The sequence below is a fragment of the Lepisma saccharinum genome, chromosome 2, assembly GCF_977018435.1.
Source record: "Lepisma saccharinum chromosome 2, izLepSacc3.1, whole genome shotgun sequence".
Classification (NCBI taxonomy): domain Eukaryota; kingdom Metazoa; phylum Arthropoda; class Insecta; order Zygentoma; family Lepismatidae; genus Lepisma; species Lepisma saccharinum.
The window spans coordinates 202,355,949-202,370,010 of NC_139230.1; the positions used below are offsets into that span (position 1 = coordinate 202,355,949).

The 14,062-nt window shown below is 36.9% G+C and overlaps 1 protein-coding gene across 1 annotated transcript in view; it reads right to left on the minus strand.

Annotated features, from left to right (window-relative positions):
• The window catches only part of LOC145981016 (glycine receptor subunit alpha-2-like), a 358,476-nt gene that overhangs the window by 51,955 nt on the left and 292,459 nt on the right, over positions 1-14,062 (minus strand). The window contains exons 6-7 of the mRNA XM_083114116.1: positions 12,295-12,377; positions 9,932-10,063 (exon numbers count right to left, since the gene is read on the minus strand). Coding sequence (XP_082970242.1) covers positions 9,932-10,063; positions 12,295-12,377 — 215 coding nt within the window. The remainder of the gene's footprint in view (positions 1-9,931; positions 10,064-12,294; positions 12,378-14,062) is intronic.

Sequence of the window (14,062 nt, forward strand, 5' to 3'; positions counted from 1 at the left end):
GTAGATGTTGTTCTGAACGCCCCGGTTAGCCTGAGCAGAACCTTTCTCTGCGACGATCTGAGTCTATGCACGTATGTCGATTTCCCCAGGGATGTCGATGCCCACGCAGATGCACCATACGATACTATCGAGTCATAAATGGAGACCAAGTACGTTTTCCAGGTTGAGGGTGGCAGATGGAATTTGTTGGAGGCTATCGTGGCCACCTTGTTCATTATTAGTTCTGCTACAAGTCCAGAGTCCAGTGCTGCTGTGTTGCAACATTTCACCCGATCACCGCAAAAATCAGTGAACCAGGGAGCGCGCAAAAGTGGGGTGAGCCGGTCTAGCGTGAGACGCATTCTGAAGGGTGCACAGTGGAAAGTGTACATTCCAAGACTGCTACACGCGATCAACGAGGACGATCCGGATCGTAGGGTCGAATACTGCGAATGGTTTGAGCACATGGTTCGCGAGGATAGAGAATTTGCAGGGACAGTTGTGTGGTCAGACGAGGCGCAATTCAAACTTAACGGTACTGTGAACCGCCACAATTGTGTCTACTGGTCGCCCGTCAATCCTCACGTTTATGAGGAGAAGGCGGTGAATCTACCGGGGCTTAACGTGTGGTGTGGTCTGTCATCGCGTGGTTTGATTGGTCCCTTCTTCTTCGAGGGTACCGTAACCGGTGAGGTGTATCTCGAAATGCTTCAGTCAAGGATTTTGCCTGCCATCCGAACCCTATTTGGCGATGAAATGTTTTACCTGCAGCAAGATGGAGCCCCGCCTCACTACCATCGCGATGTCAGGTCGTACCTGGATGACACTTTCCCCGGACGGTGGATAGGTCTACGCGGTGCTATTGAGTACCCACCTCGGTCCCCTGATTTGTCACCGCTGGACTTCTACCTGTGGGGGACCGTCAAGGATGATGTGGATCGACAAAAACCAACTACACTCAACGAGCTACGTGAAAAAAATAATAGCATCATGTGCTGCCATTATGCAAGATACACTGACGGCCGTAGTACGGTCTGCAGTTCGGCGCCATCGGAGTTGTTTACAAGTTGCTGGTGGTCATTTTGAACATCTAACATAACTCTCTCTCAGTGCCAAAAATTGTACACACAAGTCAATTTTGTCAGAAGATATGGACTATCAAACAGTGAGTACATTTTTTGGACCCCCCTGTATATATATAAACCACACACACACACATGTATGTATATGTGTATGTATATATATATATATATATATATATATAATGGTAATCAATTTACGTATATTGTATTGTACTGAATGTATTGTGTTGTATAATTCTTGTAATTTTTATGAATGAGTACAATTTCAAAGGTAATAACAATATTTATGTAAATGTAAAGCAAGTTGTAATTGAAGAAAACATTTTAATTTCGTTAAGATCTCATGCATGAGATTACAACCAACTGATAAATGCATTGTTACACTTCACCACATAGAATTCTGTAATTGGGCATGTTTGTTGTGTTCTTAATAAATAAATAAATAAAAATATTATCGTGAGTTGGATACCATGGATCACGTTGAGTTACTCTCTCTAAAAACAATAATAATTATTATATTTTCCCATTTACACACTCTTTGCTGAGAGGCGTGAGTAACTTATGTGTTATTGCTAGTGACATTGAGGAATATGACACGAAAATTGTACAAAATCCCTACATTTAACATCCCTTGGTGCGAGCAATGTGATGATTTGAAATACATTCTGAAGCACATAGTTCCGTATAAAAAAAAGTTTTCTCCGCGATTTCTTCAGAGCAAGGCACAGCTGTGGACATGCTTTCAAATAATATTTCTCATTATCCAGAACAAAGAGCTATTCTTCATAGTCACATTATGTTAAAGAATCATAGAATGTTGAATATAATGCTTTCACGTATGGATATTTGCAAGCCACCTATCACTCTCTATTCCTACTTTCCTTTGTACAAGTACAGGGTCATAAAATATGATGACAAATGCAAAGAGCATGGCAACGCCCGAGAAGATGATATGCATTTTCGAAATACACTTTGTGTTACACTCATGAAAAATTATTTTTCATCAAGTTTTTAGTAGCAATGAGTGATCATAGATAGCACTGCCTGCACTTTGACGTTCTCCACTGGACTTCCGTTCGTAAGATATGGCCTTCACCGCCTTGAACACCAACAGTGTTTAGCCAACGATACTGATTCAATGGGCTAGTGAATTTCAAATTCGAGATGTCGCCAAAAGTAATAATCTCTTCCTGGAGACTCAATATGTCTTTAGTGTAAAGAAAAATCGGGTTCACCTCACACATCTCTGCCACCACGGCAGAAAGAGAATTTCCAGCAGACTGGTATAGTGTTGCGGTTACAGTGAATCATGCAAGATACAATGATATTTTCTTTGCGTGCGAAGTCATAGCTTGTGGGAAGTTAACTTCATGCATTTTACAAGTTTCATTTTCGAATAGGAAAACGAGCAAGTAAGGAACTCACCGTAGGGAATCTTACCCCGGGCGGGACCCTCCGACTACGATTTTATTTTATTTTCCTTATTTAACTTCGCTTTCCTGTCACTTTTGTCTAATTGCGACGATGAGTATGCGTGACGACATGATGAAATTCATGAATGGACAATCACAAAACACCCATGCCCAGGGGCGGGCGACTGCCTGGGATCTCCGTCTTCGCGGGGCCCCAAACGGAGTATATCCATTGATAAGCGTCAAACCCTGATTTCTGGTTACGTAAGCGTGACTATTTCTTTTATTTGTTTAAGTTTATTTTTAAGTTCACTTTAGGGACAGAAAAGCTAATCGGGACAGTTTAAAGTGGGATTCGAACCACTATTTGCCTCCACCAGGTGCGTGGCTATTAGTTTCAAAAAGAGTTGTTGGATCTTTTGTTGACAAGAATTCATTGAAGTTACTGCTGCATAACATATTAAGAATATTGCACTGTTATTTTGATGTCATTATGTAGGTATTAAATAAACACACACCTACAATAAACGTGTTCTTTAACAGTAATTCTTGAGGTCCTTTTAAAATAATGCTATTATTTTTCGTAAGCACTGTTTTTTTTAGGAAGATTTAAAGCAGGTGGGCCATGGTAGAAAAATGGGGGTGAGAAGGCGGCAAGGTGAAACATAGGGGGCACCAAATATCCATCAAGGGGTCCCGGGTTCGATACACGGTGGAGGCACATAGTGTTTCGGATCCCACTTCAAACTATAGGTCCAGTCCCGATTAGCCTTACTGTGCATAAAGTGGACTTAAAACACCAAATCAATCAATCAATCAATCGATTGCGAGAAGTATTGAGGAAGCCTATTTGTGTTTGAAGCTGAATGAAAACTTGAATATTGGTGGGAGACATTTTTGTGCGAGCCTCGGACTGACCCCCAAAATTTGATACGCGAAGCTTCAACTTAAGCCCTCTTGTCTTGGAAATAAGCATGCATGCCTACCTACTGTTTCATAGTTTATCAAGTTTCAATTTTATGATTTGAACTAAAAATATGGGACCCCTCCCCCATTTTTATGTTGTCCGACACTTCAATTTTTATTAACTCTATTTAATGTGATCATAAATTCAGTTCAGTACTAAAATCTTTGCTATCTCATAAGTCTCTATATTCACGCATGAAGTGAAATAGAATCGAGGCGTTAGGTACAAATCCAGTACGCTGGCTTTGAAAGTATAGTTTAAGCAACGCTCCAAAGATGGCATCACAGCTTACCAGAATTATAAAGACGCCTCGCAATGGATATTTTTTGAAAATTAGGATTTTAATTTGTTATTATTAATTACATATTAATAATATTTGTAACATAAGTAAATCATGTTAGTATTTTATTAAAAGTTAATGTTTTTGAAGTGAAAATTTAAGCCTTCTCGATGTTTTTTTATTTACGTTGCATCATTTAGTTGATGTTACGGTTATGGCCCATTTCCCTAAATCTCTTAGTTCGTATGAATTTTCCAGCCTGATCATTATTACACAATTATTCCATGTGAGGCGTCGTTCTCATGTGATATTTCGTGTTTTAAATTGCATTTTCTATATTTCATCTCCCTCTTTTGTTCCCAATTTATGTCCGACAATGAGGATGATTGACGAACTTTTATACGGATAAATAAAAAAGAAAACCGCAGAATTCGAACCTAATACTCACTCCTTAATCATTGATCAATGGAGAATTATAATAATAAAAACCACTTCCACCCACATACACATTATATAATATACGTATATAAAGATACATATATTCAAGAACAGTTTAACACAGCATATATTTTACTTGCAACTAATATCTTCAATAAAAATATACATTTATTCTTATTTTTTTATTAATTTTCCTCAAAGTGATTAAATGATTAACAATTAGTTTTGAAGGCTATGGGCGGGATGTAAAAATGGGGGAGGATTGTCAATTGTCTTCAGATAAATCTGGGAAACTTTTCATGTTGACCTGCATCACAATATTAGTATTGTCACTATTGGATGGAATTGTTCTTAATGGTTTTGCAAAAGATTAATTTAGAAAACTGAATTCATGGCAGAATCCCTACACGCCATAGATGGATTAAAAGGATGTGGGTAACATTCTCAAGCCCATACTTCACTTCCCTCACCCTGATTTGTGGTGTAAGGGGAGACCTGGAAAGGCACCCAAATGCCAACTTTACTTCCATGTAGTGCACCCCGATAACTGCAGTCTTGCATGCTAACGAGGCTCTGGCGCCTGGACCCACGGAGGAGTCATGTTCTTCTGTGTTTGTCCTTATTTGTGCTGAATGCTCCTTTAGAGTCTTGGTTTTAAATTAGGGTATTGAGAGTTTATTCTCAGAGACACTAAGCTATTTGTGACTGAATTAGTTTTAGAAATTTAGTGAGGAAACGTTTAACAGACATAAAAAATATAATAACAGACACAAATCCAAGCCTCTTCCTCAATTGTAACATTCAAAAGAAAATTAAATTCACACATGTTAAACAATTGGACCTAGATTGAATTCCCAGAAACCAATGCATAAGCTTACGTAATTAGCTTTCTCTGTAGGTATGTGTGTGTGTGTGTGTGTGTGTGTGGGTGTGTGTGTGGGTGTGTGTCCACGTATAGAAACTGTATTGCTTTTATATATTTTTTCTTCAGTTACCTTTTTCATTGTATTAGTAAAAAAATAATGCCAGTGTAGTTAAAACCACGACATGACTCCTCGTACACAAACTGAATTACCTATATTTTATTTTTATTACTTTATTTTCTCATTTATTTTTTTATTCTTCAATTATATATAATTAATTGTAAAGATAAAACATGACAACTGTAATTAAATGTTAAGTGGAAGAGACGGCAGTAATGCCTTAACTTTGTCATTTGAACAAGTCGTAAATAAATAAATAAATAAATAAATAAAATAGGCAATATGCTGATTTCTTCAGAGTACAGCACCTCTGTACTTACCCTATTAAACAATCCGATGGAAAGAAATACTTGTTGCATCATTACATTACATTAGAGAATCGTACAATAATAAATATAGACAAAATAGCAGTGATTTCTTAAATAGGACTTTTTGGCCAGCCCCTGTAGCGGAGTGGTTATCACTTCGCGCTACGACGGCAGGGGTCCTGGGTTCAAATCCTGGCCTGGGCATGGATGTTTGCGAGTGTAATTTCATCATATCATCACTCATCCCCAAGTTCGCAAATTATCCAAAAGTGGCACAAGAAGCGAAGTAAAAAGCAAATCAATCAATCAATCGTAAATAGGACTTCTCCTTCCTAATTACAGAATGGAACTTTATTTATATTCAAGGGAAAATGTTGCACCTCACTTTAATATCATTGGTTAATCCTAGATGGCATGGTCTGTATCTTGATGTGTTTCACTGGACGTTCATTGCATGCGGAGGGAAGCGTAGAATGGCCTAGACGGAGTTGTGACGTCACATCTTCCCACCCAAAGGAAGCATGCAATTTTGGCATTTTGAAATGGTGTTCCATCAACCATCATTAGCTTGTTCAGCTGTGGTTGTATCAGTAAAAGATAGAAGGTAGAATAAAGAATAGGGTTTAATAGGTAAATAACCCTATTTGTCGCTTCTATTGGTATTATTTGTATGTGAAGTACCCCTTGCACATGTGACGAATGTCTGCTGCTGCAGAGTATGCGGGCGAATCAACAGAGAATTTTCTCGCGCAGTAGAGACGATTTTGTTACACGAACAGTCTGCGGCCATCAAGCTCCTCCCACTGGCATCAAGACCGAAGAGACGACAGCTGAAGGTGTATAGCGGCAGAAAGACTGGAACCGAACATCTTCTGTAGACACACTGAAGAATTTATGATTGATTAACTTGTTTTATTTTACTTCGCTTTTCTGTCACTTTTCTCTAACCGCGAAGATGAGGATAAGTGATGATATGATGAAGTGACAGTCACAAAGAACACTCATGCCCAGGCCGGAATTCGAACCCGGGATCTCTGACCCCGCCGCGCGCTGTACTAACCACTCCGCCACGGAGGCGGGCCTACTGGTGTTGTGTGTCAGCGCGTCAACGAAGTGCAGGCAAAGTATGTATGTACAATTCATGTATTCAAATCCTAAATTTAAATATACTTCAACCTGACTGTTTAGGTTTTCTAGTATTGATTAGGGTTTTTCCACAAAATGAAAGCAATTCCCCTAATCTAATTTTGAATGGATCCTGTCTGTTGAAACTGAGTTAAGGGATTTTCCATGTTTCTCGAAACAAGCGCATCAATTTGCTACTCACGTGAAAAGTCAATGCCTCATTTCAACCATTCAGTGCTTGCCACAAGTTTTATTTTTATTTTTTTGTTCCGTGTTTAGCATCAGAGAATAGAAACCCAATTTCACCATTATATTATATGAGGTTCATAATATATTTCTTCATATAATACATAATATGTTTTCACATATCAACACTATTCATGTTCTTTCTAAACATTTTTAAAACTCTCATAGCAGTGTAAAGTCATGAATTTTTAACTTTTCTGGAAAGCTATATCGTTCATCAAAACATCAGAATATTGAAGCTGCAGACATTTCGGTTACTAATGGAAGAACAAACATTTCATTCCCCATACCAGTGGCGTACGCAAGGCGGGGGTTACGGGGTTTAACCCCCCCCCTTGAGCTTGTGAAATATTATGAAAAATGCTGTGGAAAAAAATTAAATGGCCAATTTTTTAAAGTCAAAGATCTGGGACAATAATATTACTATTACTACTTCTTCTACTACTACTACTACAACTAATAATAATAATAATAATACTAATAATTTGAATTATTATTTCCATGCAGCATGGAAAAAAGCACAGCATTCCAAACACACGCGTCTTTCAGAGTGATGCCTTGAAAATAAACACGAGTTTATGAGGTTGGTTAGGGTAACTGATTTAAAAGAGAAAAAAGTTGTTTTGTATCTCAGTTGCAACAATGTTCAATACACTGCCGTACGCAGATTTTCTTTTTCGGGAGGGGCTGGAATAGTAAATGTGGATAGCACATGGCTTCGTTTTGGAGGACAGGATGCATAATAAAATATTTCGTATATTTGGAGCTTTTCAGTCTATTAAAATTGTATTCAAAGACAAAAATGGTAATCGGGATTCACTTTAAAAGAGGTTTCGCATTTACACTTTGATTTTTTAAAGTTCTTAACGGATTTTTTTTGAAAATTCTGATTTTCTCAAAATTTCGGTAGGGACTGGAACACCATCGGCCGCCCCTCTACGTACGCCAGTGTTCAACGAACATGTCTTTTTTTGTGTGTGTGAACAATGAGAATTAACTAAATAAACTTCTTGGTACGTTGTAAGAGGCTAACGTATAGACAAAGGCTAGGCGGACAAAAATACAGTCACCAATTCACCTTCCCATTGTATTGCTTACCGCAGCACGTTTGAATGTCTCTCTTTAAAATGTGTCACCTTGTTGACTAGACAATTATTCAAACGACAATAAGCTTAACTATTGTAAAATGTTTTGTTGGTAAGAACAGGGAGACAATCCAGGTGTGAATTATCGGGGACATTTATGCGGGGAAGAAGCTGGAAAAATTCCAACCAATTTCGGGAATCGAATCCGGATCTCCCGCGTGATTGTCACTTGTCAGACGCTCTACCGACCAGATCCCTGCAGCTCCTTGGATGAGTTCCATACTTTGATTATTTCAATTTATTTTAATATATTTTCTTGTATTTATGGATCTTATTCACCCTTGAAATGTCTCACCTCGTTGACCAGACAATTATTTCGTAACAAAGAAACAAAAAAATGCTACCAGGATTTCATAAAAATCGAATGACTAGAAAGTAATATTGTTCTAATGTTTTCATAAATACTATATTTATGTAGATCTCTACTACTTAATAGTAGTAGTAGTGGTATTAGTAGTATTATTAGTATTAATTTAGCTAATTAATTAATTATAAGTATTATTAATTAATTGTGATTATTATTATGTAATTAAAGTATAATAAAGCAATGGTAATGTGAATTTGGAAAAAAGATTTAGAAATAACACCCCCCTTGATGAAATCCTGCGTACGCTACTGCCCCATACAATACCATAAAATCATAACAACGAGATAGAGCAGAAACTACCAATCTGCTGTTGATTTACATTATGAGTTTGGCAAGCACTCGGTGTTCAAATGAATGCAAATACAATTTCATGTTACAGGAGCCTGGTGAATCAAAAAGTGGATCCTTGAATGGAACTGGAGAGCCACATTAATGGAAACATGAGTCATTTTCAATTTCGAATGGAGTTTCCAAGAATTTTGCTTCCAATGGTGTAACGAAAGCACAAATTCAAGAGAAAGTTCATTACCGCTCTCATCCTCATTCTTAATTAGCATTTAAAGTTTTACATGTGAAAAATCGATAAATACTTGCTGTCATGCAGGAACACGCCTTGGTTCTACCCTGATTGATAGTACGTACGTCTTAATGTCCGAACGTCCACGATAAAAATGATTTGATTTTTATTTTCTTATTTTTATTATTATTATTATGTAATTTAATTGAAATTTAATTTAGTTTGTTGTACTAAACAGCATTGTTAAACGCATGCATCAATCTTTTGCTGTCTGATATTTTTATCTATTCCATGATCATACTAACCGTAAGAAAAAAGAAGCTTCTGGCCGCCATATTTAAGTGTAAGGGGGAAAGCTTAACTTGGATTGTGGGGGAGAAATCAACCTTGTTCAACATTTCACCTATTTTATCTCATTTAACTGGGCTACCAGTAATAAAAAGAATGCTTGAAAATCTAATCACGAAATTACAGTAGCAAATCTGATTATACCCAATCAGAAGGAATGCCCATTCATATATGTGCACAACATCAGAATCAGACATCATGGAACATCCCGTTTAAATTTAAATTGCATCTACCATACCATGCCTGATAAAATATTGAAGAGATCAAAAATAAATATGTGAACTATTTAAGGTCTTCAGTTATAGTACAGAAATGTTTTTCGTTCTGATGTTCTTTACGGACTGTGCAAATTTGCTAGTGTTTGAATGATACAACCCTGTAAATATCTTTTTTAATACGGTGAAAATATTATTTAATTTTTTCATCTATATTCACAAAACAAAAAAACTTCAGGTTTGTTAATATTTTTAGTAAATTCGTAGATGTAAAGAGCGAGGAGAAATTATATCACCTCTCAAGTATTGTACGTACAATTTGAAAAGTCATGTTTAAATCACTGATCATAGCCCGGAAACTTTTTGTAACGTAAGAATGTGCGATTTGGAACCATTGATTGACAGGTGATATAAATATAGGAGCTAAACGGAGAGTAGGAACGATTGCTCACAGAAAGACATTTTAATTTTGTGATTTCACATGTGGAGACAGGAAATCATAACGTTGCTGGTACTTACCAGTTGAATAAACCTGCGTGCAGTCTCCAGTGTCATTCTTCACCAAGTCTAGTTGAGGAAGTTCTATTGAATCCACCACGAGAGGTATATGGGGATCCCACACAAACACCAGATCGTCGGTAGTGTGTGACACTGCAATGAAACGTAAATGAAGAGAAGAGTATGTTGCAGTGTGAACAATGAAATATTCATTCCTCTCACAATAGTGTAATGCGTTGAGAAGCAAGACTTGATAGATCGATTCTCGATTAGAATATTGAAATTTATTTGTTTTTGGCCTTTAACAGTGAAAAACTTCCAATTACAGAATATAACATAATCACATTTTACATTCAAAACATGCTACGTACCAAATATATAACTTCTCTATGTACGTATATACCTAGGTATACCTAGGGTACATTACGATACTTGTATATTTCATTTGAAATATCTGAAGTAAGCAACACATACACATGTAGCTACCAAAGATCAAGATAATATTATTCCAACATAATAAATACGTTATTTAACAATAATATTTTTAAAACATATTTACATATTTAGTGTGTGTTATAGCGAAGTCTAGGTCCACCAAATAATTTGCGCTATTGTTACATTAAAGTGTCATTTTTTGTGCTTCTTCCTTCCGTGAAGTTCTTAAAAGTGTATTAAAATAATACTGAGGATCACAATGTATTTTATTACAGAGCCAGGTGAAGTCGGCGTTACGAGAGCAAAACGCGCTCGAAACGTTGGAAATAAACGTCGACATAACTTACTGGTAACATGAGAGCACTTGTTTTCATCACGTCGCCAGGAAAGCTACAATTCCCACAACCCCCATATATTTTATTCATTATGTCCGACGTTAGTCTTTAGCGTATACACCAAGTTTGTCACAAATGTTCTATTCAGATCCAAGGTTTACCGGTTTTTACCACATGTCGTTGTAGGGACTCGGTCCAGAGCATGAAGAAAGCACGAGCCATCAAGAAGGTTTCTGATATCGAAACGCCTTCATTGAGTTCATGGAGAAGTTGATGATTGATCTGCAATGAGTTCTCATCATTATGTACCTCCCACTCTCTTAGTGAGGAGCATTACAAATCAAACAAGACAACGTTCAGAAAGAAAGATATGCACAGAACCTTCTATTTGACTCAAATTGAACCGGTACTTCATCAACTCGGGTACAGAGACTTTACTAGAGATATTCTCTCGAGGCGGTGCAAATAAAATCCTTGAACATGAAACAAAGTTCATGAAACGCAGTTTTCAAGAAAATTATTCACATGTAAAGGCTGATAGATTGGTTCCTCATCAGTTTCAAGCTTCAAAGGATGAATGTATTTTCCAAAAGTCAAGTTTCTATTTGTCATCTTGTCGTTTGGTCTGTCGTGATCATCTTTGAACTAAAGCGTGTATCAAAGTTCTCGTTTACACAGGATTCCAAGCATCGAAAAACGGAAGTGGTTGAAAGAACCATTAGAGTAATTGAACTTCATAATAGTCGTGGTAGTTACTGATGCAAAAGTTTCGTTAGAATTTCGAAGAGCCGAGTTCAAGCATCCGTGAACCTTTATGAAGATGTTTCTTCAGTTATTGGCTCTTGAAACTTTGAAGTTCATATCCCAAATGAGTTGTTTAACAATAAACTTATACTTCAATGTGGAAACTCCTGTGAATACAGCGTACAATTCACTTAGTAACGGTAAAGTTCCCCGTGCATATAGCACCGTGCCATGAAGGCACATTTGGGGGTAGGACCCCACATATTCATTTGGTCCTACTACTTTTACAGAATAATGATGAAACTTCCTTCGATCCAAGACCTAAGTGCGTGCCACAAAATAGCAATTTTCACTAAACCTTGACACTGAGAAATGATAAAAATATTATTTTGGAATTATTATAAATTCTTCGCTAATTCATGTCTTTTACTGTTGTGATTGTAACATGTGCATGTATGTAGATACACTGGATTGCTTGAGTTAGTTTGTTTAAGTCCGTTTTATGCACAAAAAGGATAATCGGGACTCGACTTACAGTTTAAAGTGGGATCCGAACCACTATGTGCCTCCACCCGGTATCGAACTCGGAACCCCTTGAAGTAGACACACGAATACATCACAATAGCCGAAAGCATTGAGTGGCCGATTCACAATTTTGCCGTGGAAGGTTTCAGGTTTGAGTCCTGCCCCTGCATGAGTGTGGTTCTTTTTAAGGTGTTCTTTAACCAATTTCATCCAATCATTATTCACCCCAATTTTCCCCATTAGCTTGTAGTAAACTATTCACCAACAAACATCTTACCTAATCCAAAAAATCAGATTAATATGTGTAATAATAATTATAAAAATATGAATCAAAAGAAAACTTACAACTCTCAATCTTCATGGCACAACGTTGAGTATCGTGCGGATAAGTCTGGAAGTTCATTGCACAGGACAGCAGCAGGTTCAGTCTGAAAAGAGAAGAATAGTTTCAAATAATTTAATTTAAAATAATTTAAAACCATGAGAAGAAAACAGACAATTACTAAGTACAGAGAAACGTTTCATAAATTATTTCATAATTTCAGAGATTAGCTTCATCAAGGCAATAAGATTCATAAAAGTTCAAAAAGTTTGTTTAACTAAAAAGATTTCACACCAAAATGGCGAGACCCGCTGCATATCCCTAAATTTATTTCCTTGCGTATTGTTTCAAGTGGTGTGCCACGGCACATGACACGTGGCGGAGTGGTTAGCATAGCGCGCCAGGCTTCCGGGATATGAATCCTGGCCTGGACATGGGTGTTCTTTGTGAGTGCCTTTTCATCACCAGTACTCATCTTCGCGATTAGCCAAAAGAATCAAGAATACTGAAATACCATACACAGTAACACATGTTTAGGAACAAGAAAAGTTTATCCATCTCAAACTCAATACAATCCACTTTCATATTTAAACTCTGAATTACTGTTTAAGAGTTTTGGAGCCATAGCCATCATTGAGCAAACCAGACGAAGGTAAATTCCCAATGGATTTCTAGGTTTTTTGAAAACGGTACGGAAAACAAAAGAGTTATTAAGCTTAACAGCAAAGTTTTACATGCTAAAAAAAACCTTCCAGAACACTCCCCCTTTCCTTTATTAATGTTCTTAATGGTTATATAGCCTTGAGATTGTTCCCAATTCAATGGATTTGCCATAAGATGGGGATCAACATATCCTATCGTGAAGCCATTAAAGACAAATTGATGCGCAAATAATTGAAATAAACTTGGGAAGTTATAGTTGTGTTATACTACATGCAATTTGTTCATTTGCTCCTTTCTGTAAACCTACACGCCTGTTATTGTTTTGTAACCAGTTTCTAATAATCTGTTAAGTTTCATTTATTATTATTGTTACTTAATAAATAGTGTGTTACTCTTAGAGAACACCAAAATACCTTCAAATAAATTTTGTTAAACATGGTACGTACATTTCGTCGTATGATAACCTGAAGAATTTAACTCCAAAAATGCTGTTTTCGGTTGTTTAACGTTTCACGTCTGAAGAACTCTATTTGGAGTCAGATCGACACATATTCACTTCTAATACTTAGGAGTAAGGTGGAGTCACGTATATCCAGTTTACTGACTCTTTTTTAAGAGTCAGACGTATTCCTAAGAATACATTAATTCCTCTTTCCTGTAAATTTGATAAATTGGAGTTACGTTCCTCTGGTTCTAACGACGATTTTTATACCAGATTGTCTCTCTTATCACTGTCTACAGTGGTTGAAATGTTACATATCTTTGGTACTTTCTATTATAAAACACAACACGTCATATCAATAATTTTGGTAACGATTGGATAATTCTTTCCAACCTGTATGATATTGGCTAGGCTCTACATGGTATTTTTTTCAATCCCATGCCTCAATAGAACCGAATGATGCTGAAATCTACTTTGAAAAAGAACGCAAATAAAGCGAAAAGTGATTTTCATATCAAAATCCAGTCACATCCCCAAGCATCCCGGTGGTTCGGAACCAAATCCGCTCCCAAGATTCCATCTCTTCCATATTTATGACTTGGTGTGACGTACTATTGATGTGCTGGCGAAACAGATGATATGATTCAGAATTTTGTCCTCCGATCGAGAAGCGAATTTGAGTTTGG